This window comes from Phytophthora parasitica, assembly GCF_000247585.1.
Source record: "Phytophthora parasitica INRA-310 unplaced genomic scaffold supercont2.15, whole genome shotgun sequence".
Classification (NCBI taxonomy): Eukaryota; Oomycota; class Peronosporomycetes; order Peronosporales; family Peronosporaceae; genus Phytophthora; species Phytophthora nicotianae.
Window position 1 is genome coordinate 924,372 of NW_008649001.1, and position 8,094 is coordinate 932,465.

General features: G+C 47.3%; 2 protein-coding genes across 2 annotated transcripts; both read right to left on the minus strand.

The window, feature by feature from the left end:
- Positions 1 to 59: 59 nt before the first annotated feature.
- Positions 60 to 1,084, minus strand: PPTG_22355 (hypothetical protein; the record flags this gene model as incomplete). The annotated part of the gene is made up of 6 exons (XM_008903396.1): positions 60 to 82; positions 178 to 199; positions 278 to 412; positions 751 to 828; positions 884 to 905; positions 1,038 to 1,084. The coding sequence occupies 6 exons, from the start codon at positions 1,082 to 1,084 to the stop codon at positions 60 to 62; spliced, it is 327 nt and encodes a 108-aa protein (XP_008901644.1).
- Positions 1,085 to 1,667: 583 nt separating this feature from the next.
- On the minus strand, positions 1,668 to 2,189 carry PPTG_08256 (hypothetical protein; the record flags this gene model as incomplete). The annotated part of the gene is made up of 1 exon (XM_008903201.1): positions 1,668 to 2,189. The coding sequence occupies one exon, from the start codon at positions 2,187 to 2,189 to the stop codon at positions 1,668 to 1,670; it is 522 nt and encodes a 173-aa protein (XP_008901449.1).
- Between the last annotated feature and the right edge of the window lie 5,905 nt (positions 2,190 to 8,094).

Genomic DNA, 8,094 nt, shown 5'->3' on the forward strand with positions numbered 1-8,094 from the left:
AATACATACCATAACACTGCATCAAGCCTGAACGCTGTTTCAACTGCCCTACATCGGTATCAATCCTCGACAACCAGATTCTCTACACAGACATTTTATCCTGCTCTTCAATAGCATTCCTTCGTGTTACTTCGTCTATCCCACCATCCATAAGTGTGTCAATGAACACTTTCTTACCTTCGTAGCTGCATTTCCCCCTCTATAGTCAATCGTAATTTCCTCGTCAACTTCAATAAACCTCTTGGCGAAAAAAGCCACAGTAGATTTCGCCATTCACCTCCCAGCGCTCGACCACACAATTAGGGTTGCAGCTGTGGTTCGCGAATCTCGCGATGCCACCGCAAGCACGGGCGTCGATAACTTCGCCCTTCGTGAGACTCATTCCGTAGTAGTTGGTGGATCCTTTAAACTCCTAATGAAGAAGATCAAACCTAGAATGTTAATAATGAGCCCGTTACATCATTTTACACAATTTATTACCTTGTCCCGGCGCAAATAGGTTGAGCTTTTAATTATTTCTCCCGTGTACTGGCAGACGAAGGCGCCGGGCAAAACTGGCTGGCTTGCAAATAGAGAAATCCCCTTGTCGTGAAGTTTATTTACGGAAAGCAAAGCATTGCTACCATTTTACATTTGCTGGTTGCTACTAGGACCTCCAGTTACGCATTTGCCTCGTACACATTCGACTTGCATCTGTACAACAATCAATCATTAATAATGTTGCTATACTTAATCAATTATCAAGCGTACCGAGCGATTTTCACAACAAATACCACAAACTTCAGTCCAATCTTCACCACGATTGCACTTGCATTCAGGAATTTCGTCCTGCAAACGATGTTAGATACAAGTTTGGTAGTCTTTATTAATTACAGATGCTTACCTTGTTGAGAACTCGTTTGGTTCTAAAAAAAACCTTTATTCTGGTCAATTGATTCGTACTCCGTAAGAGCCTGCAAAGCACTATGCTCTTCGACCAGCTTTGAACAGTTCATTACTAAAAAATTCAGAAGGATTTTCATACGCATTTCACATACAGGTCTAGCACTCCATCGCTCGTGGTGGTATTTGGCGGCCGATCCATTTTTAGACTGCTGACGTGGCATCACCTCTACTGTTTTGTGTTTGTGTTTAAAAAAATCAAAGTAGTTGAGATTCGCAGTCGCCAAGGGCTTGTAAATTTTCTGGGTGCGATCTAGAAGAATTCTAGTGATGAGCGACAATTTGCCGTCTTCGTAAGCTTCAGTGTCACTTCAAGCAACCCCCTTGACCACTCTCACACCCACTTCGCTTAAATAACTTCACGTCATCCTTTCACAATTTTAAGTACAATAGTGATCGGTCATGTTAATGTCGTGCGAGCTGTCCAACCAATACATGTACATCTGCGAGTATCGTTCTTCTCATGATCTCCCTAACGTTACATCATGCAAACTAAACTCTTATGAATGGAGCACAATAATTCGTCTCGGCAGGATACAAACTCCTTGTTCCAGCTCCAGCACTTCGGTGTTCTGCTGTCGTTACCCGTGCGCAGCAGCAGCACCCCGTTTCCGTGGAATATTACCACTCGAAGCAGACTCCAATCGAGGAATACTCGAACTCCCGGTGGTGTCCCCACCTTCGCCACGCTTTTGCTCTTCGTTTTCGTCGTTTTGGAGCAGAGCTCAAGCTTTGGGGCGCCGTCCCAACGGCTCCTGTCCAACCTTGCGCTTCAGGAGCGGAGCCGACTTTTCCACGACCCGATCCGGGGTGCGTTCCTCAAGCTGCACACTGCCCTTTGCAATGTCGGAGAAGTAGCCGACACTATGTACTTGCTTGAACTCGTACACAGCGCCAACACGAAAATGCACGCGCCCAGATTTAGGCGATCCGATCTTCTTCTTCGAATCCCAGACTGTTATCTGGGCGATGAACGGCTTGCGGTTCACGGAGTTCAGCTCGCTCAGCGTTTCTTGGACCTCGTTGAACATCGGCTGAGCATAGACGTTCCTCAGTGTAATGCGGGATCCGTTATCCTGACTCAATCGTTCGGCGCTGTAGCAGCACATCTTGGCAGTGACGTTCACGCCAGCAGGCTCTCGAGCCGAAATGAAGTCTCTCAAGTCGCTCACTTTGGTGAAGAAGTTCAACACCTCGTCCTCTCGTTGCTGCAGGACAGCGTTGCGCAGGCGGTCGATCAACTCCATGCCGACTGTGTACGGGTAGTAAAGGCGAAGTTTTGCGAGGGCTGCGAGCTTGAGCTCCAAAGTGCAAAAGCAAAAGTGAGAACTCTGCAAAATAGGTCGCAAGTTCAATCGGCTGCGGGATTACATCCTGGCAGTAGACTGCTTTAACATGCATATCAGTACGTTACGTTTGGTTTTGGATTTCATGCGATTGGCTCTTTATTACAATTTTCTACGCTCCAGAACGAAGATAAGACATCTTTATCTGCACCTGTTGGCAGTAACGGAAGCGATGAATCTGCTTATATGCTGCATAACTACGTTTACTCTAGCTTTTTCAGCCTTATGTATGCTTTTACTTCGTCTTCATGATTCGGAGCGTCTATTGAGCTCGCTTAGCGACGGTCGCTCCAGCGTCTTTAGCCGCACCATGCAATCAACTAAATCTTTACTCCCACCAGCGTTAAGCTCGGCCAATTTGTCAGCGCTTAAATTACTCTACTGTAGCAGTCGAGCAGACCCCCCACACCGCTTCAACATGCTTGCTAACAAAATTCAATCAAAATGTCAGTACGTTGTTTTTACATTTTACGGCCGCCCTGGACCCTTGTGACTTCTTACAGTATAAACGATTGCAATGAATTTCTCTCATTTAGTCTCTCATTTAATGGCTACACTGCCAAATATGGATACATTTTTAGCAAATATGGGTTCACCGGAGGATGGCTACAGAAGCCACGCGACAATTTCGAAAAAGTACCGTGTTATTTCAAATCCTAGGCTCTCTAATATAGCACCCCCATAACAGTCGCACTAAAAATAACCCTCGTTTCAGTGGCTGTTAACTCATTCGTTAGAGGAGACCCACCTGCCCTTTTTGTACTTAAAGCTTGAAGCTGGCTGACCTTTCCCGCAGAGCAGGTTCTTCAACAGAGGTAAAATTCGTAAGTTTGGTCCCCAGAACGCACGATTATAAATTATAACCCTAACCTATTTCAAAAACTAATACCGTAAAAACAGTAAAGGGTAAGTAAATAAGAGTCACATGATTAGAAGGGGGGGGGGGGGCTTCGCCCCAATAAACCTGATTACAACGAGCAGGTAGTTATTGAACGGTTCATGAGATGAAATGAAAGAAAGACTAAGGTACCACATGCCAAGCCTTCAGGGATTGAGTGGCTTCGTCACGACCGTGATGTTGTGCAGTTTGGTGTCAAGCTGCACGCAGTTGCGGTAGACCCTCATCTTCGTGGGTGTAAGCGTGATCACGGACCCTTCGTCTGGGAGACGTGGGTCAGCTAGATCGATCTGGCACAAGGACGTTGTGATTAGGTACTGTTTGGCCTGCATCGCGTCCTGCTTCTGGGCGTCCTGGTATTCCTGCGACGAGAATGAGAGCGTTTACATTACGTTCATCCAGTGTGAGAACGAGGAGTCGTACCTCTTGTTGTTGTTCGATCGGCTCCGGCGCCCGCTCCTCGCCGAAAAAAAGGCGGAGAAAATGCAACTGTGCTGAATTGCCGGTGCGATCAAAGCTTCGTACAGTACCTTCGCTCATCCAGAGCAGGCGCGCGCGGATTCGAACGCTGGAGCGCACATCCGGGTTGCTAACGTCATTTGAGTTTATGAAGTCGCGAATCTTTGTGTGTGTGCAGTATGTGTGACTTTGAGCGCAGAACTGGTCCGACAAAGACACTGTTCGCCCACTCAGCGTATTTGGGATTGCGGGAGCTCTGCAGTTAAGGCAGACTCCAATTATCAGAAGGCTCCAGTATCCCATACTAAAATGAACTTAAATAGACTACCGCAGATACACCATCGCTCACGGGACAAGTAGTCGAATACGACCGAAGTCAACCGCCGTAGCACAATACTTCACACTCCCACTTCGTGCTGCGGTCTTACTTGATCTTCAAGCGCTCATTCAGGCACTGGCAAGACATTGAGTCGCTCATGTAGTCTGCAGAACTGTTGGGGACCAAGCGGCTTCGTGAAAATATCTGCAACAGTTTCTTCACGTGGACAGTACGTCACTTCAAAGACGCCACGCTCCACAAAGTCACGGATCTTGTGAAACTTCAGATCCACGCACTTTACTTTGTAGCCACTTCGCACCTTTTTTATCACCTGAAATGCAGCTTGATTGTCATCGTTTTCTTAGTTCGCCGAACCTTCAGCTCAGTACACAGATTGTGCGTCCACATTATCATGTTGGAGCACTCGCTAGCAGCAACAAACTCGGCGCTGCAAGTGTCGTCCGTCATGATCGGCTGCTTTTTGCTTTTGTACGCAAAAACACATCCATGCAACAGCAGCACATATCCTGTGACCGAACGGCGATCGCCTTTCTCATTTCCTAAGTCTGCATCAGCATAGGCAACTAGTTCCATTCCAGGAGACTCTAGTTTGTACCACACCAGTCCAAAGTCTCTCGTTCCTTGTAGGTAGCGGAGGACCCGTTTAATTAGCACGTAGTGCTCCTTTGTGTAGCAGTTGAGAAACTTGCCTAGCATACGAACAGCATTCGCAATGTCTGGGCAAGAGCAGCTGACCAAGTATTGCAATGACCCCCACTATACACTGGTAGTCTAGGTCAGGATCTATGTTCACACAAATTTGCTCCTTTTCCGGATCATCCGGGAGCGGGAAATTACATTTCACTTGCGGCGTAGCCACAGCCTTGCAATTGGCCATCTTAATGAGCTCCAGCAACTGAGCAACATAACCACTCTGCGAGATCGACAGCATCTGGCCTGGCACGTACTTGATCGCCATAGAAAGTAAGTGACTGACATCACCAAGGTCCTTCACCTTGAACTTATCTCTAAGCTCAGCCATAACCAGCTCGGTGTTCTCCTTCGTCCCGTCAATGACAATATCATCAATATACACAGTCAGAAAGATAAGACTGTCATTTACCCAACGATAATATATTCCTCCGTTCATTTTCGATCTCTGAAATCCGCACTCTCTCAAATACTTGGCGAGCATCTTGTACAATATGCGAGGGGCCTGCTTGAGCCCATACAACTCCTCAACAGCTTGCAAACACGTCCAGTTCCATCTTAGGCTGGTACATGTAGATCTCACAGTCAATCGCACCATTGAGAAAAGCGGTAACAAAGTCAACATGGCGACAAAGCAATCAATAGTGTAATGCCAGCAGAAGGATCAGTCTCACAGCTTCCGAACTCACCACCGGGGCATAAGTCTCCCAAAAATTCAATCCAAACTTCTGTTGACATCCCTTAATCGTAATCCTTGCACGATGCCGTTTCACTTCACCTTTAGCATTGCGCTTCCGGACAAAGATCCATTTACTTGTCAAGACCTTCGCTCCTTCAGGCTTCTCTACCAATTCCCATGTATTGTTCCGCAGCAATTCACTATACGCCTTGTTTAGCGCCCCAACCCACTTCTCTGAGTCCGGTGCCTCCAAAGCAGCTTTCACGGAAGTCTGCATCAGTATAGCATTTACCGCTTGTGTCATTAAACGTTCTGGAAGATCCATCTCGTAGTCACTGAACCGAACGTTTTGCTGTCTAACATGAGTTGAGCGACGAAATGAGGCCCCCAATCCACTGTTTTCCTCATCGTCTTCTTCACCATCACTTGCCAGTGATATACTGTCTCCCACTGAGCCTTCACCGCTCTTCACTCGGTCTCCGGAAGCGATAACATCAGCTTCCTCCTCCTCCTCCTCCACTTCATCCTCATCTACTGCAACCTGCACTTGAAAAGATTCAGGCAATTCCCGAAGCGGGGTTGAGTGGCTGTTAGACACACCCAGACCAGTCTCAGGATCCCCATTCTCTTCATGTAGTTCCTGTTCATGCTCCACACATTCATCTTGCTGCTGCGGTGCACCCCAACGCGACAGCTGAGCATTTGCCAACGGCATCCTCACTGGAGATGAACTCGACAGTTCAAGCGTAGGATCACCCACACCAACCGGATATTGCTCCACCACAACATTAGATCCAGAACTACCATGTGTATCTGCAAGACATTTACGTTTGGCAGGAGGTCCGGTCAACACTTCATGTGTTACAGCAGCCATGACCGGTAAACGAACCAGAGGAATCACTTCTGGAAGGACAAAACGACCCCGTTGATATCTATTTGCCTACACGTGCTCCACGTACAAACCATCAACAGTCCAATCTTCGTCAAACTCCACAGAGCGTTGCTCTTGAATGCCACCAGTTCTTAAATTCAGAACCCGAAATCCTTCAGAATTCTTAGCAAAACCGATGAAGAGAGCCAACTTGCCAGGGTTCTCAAGCTTGTTAGTCCTCAGGACTTTTGGTGTAAACACGTGCACAATACATCTTCATGTACGTAGCTCTTCAAGGTCAGGTCTCTCACCAAACCGTCGAGTGTATGGGGTGTCTCCGTCAAGTGTACTACACGGGCTCACATTCATAACTTCCGCTGCAAATGTAAACGCCTCACCCCACATACTTTGAGGTAAGTTGGTCATTGTCAGTGAACTGCGAACATGCCCCAGCAATACACCATTCATTTTCTCGACTATCCCCTTCTCCTCAGGACTGTAAGCATTCGTTCATAGAAACTCAACTCCTCTCCCCCTGAGGAATGATTTCAGTCTCTTATTGACCAGTTCTCTACCTTGATCAGTCGAGAAGACTTCAATGCGATGGCCTTGTGCTAATAGCCACTCCAGATGAGCTTTCATTACATCGGTAGCATCTCCTTTTTCCAAGCAGCAAACACGCTTGCCATTTAGTTGCTCGAAGCTCACTACCCACCCGTTTCTCTCCAGTAGGTCCGAACTTAGTAAATTATCAGGTCCCATCGGAGTATGGACGACATTAGCCAGAGTCAACACTTCCTCATGATGCGAAATGGTATTCATCACTTGAAGACTTAGTGTCCCTACCGTGCGGTCTCCTTTTGGCTGTCCATCGAAATCCAAGAAGATATGCTCCCGATCCGTTCGGCGGTCAGTCAGCAACTCCTTATTCGTGCACACATGTACATCAGTCGCTGTATCTAACACCACTCCACCATCGAAGGCTTGTGACGCCGAGTACCGACCACAGTCGCTCCAATCTTGCGCTGTGTCAACGCATCAATACTTTTCTTTGCCTTTTTTGCAACATCTCCTTTCTTGTTTTGCCACCTTTTCGACTCCATGCCTGCCGATGCATTCTGGCCTTCTGAATTATCTCCAGACTTCTTATTAGGACAATTTGCCTTGATGTGACCATACTCGCCACATTCCCGGCAACCATGAGACTTCTGGACATTACAGTCCTGGGTTTTCTTCTTGGCTTTGTATTTTCCGCGGCCTCGCTGCTTCTTGCTTTTACCGGCATTACCTTCACTAGCATTACCACCGCTTTGTTTATTCTGGTTCGCTTTGACCTATTAGTAGACCCGATGCTGGACCGAGGCACTTCCTCAGCGACCTTTTCATCAAGATCTTCCTCAGCACGGAGAGCATTCATCACATGGGCAGCTGTGGGTACGAGCTGATGGGCTCCAGGCAAAGCAAGCACAGCATAGTGTCGTGAAAACTGCCCCACCACATCACGATGTGTGCGTGACACATTGCCCAGCAAAATCTCAGCGAACTCCTAATCACTAATCACTTTGCCATAATGCTGGAGTTCACGCTTCTGCAACTCCATATCCCTCAACCAATCACTCAGCTTCACATCTCGAGTGTCTTTGTTTGAGTATAGCTGCTCACGGGCAAAAATGTAATTAGTGTACTCACGCTTCGTTTGCTTGTGCTCGAAGTGAGTCCACATATTTCTAGCGGAATCCTCATGACAAATCATTTCTGCATCAGCTTCAGGAACTCCACGCAGTATTACATCCCGGGCTGCACTGTCACGAGCGTTGAAATCAGCTTGATCTTGGGCATCGACAAGAGGTCGTACATCAGTGCTCTCCA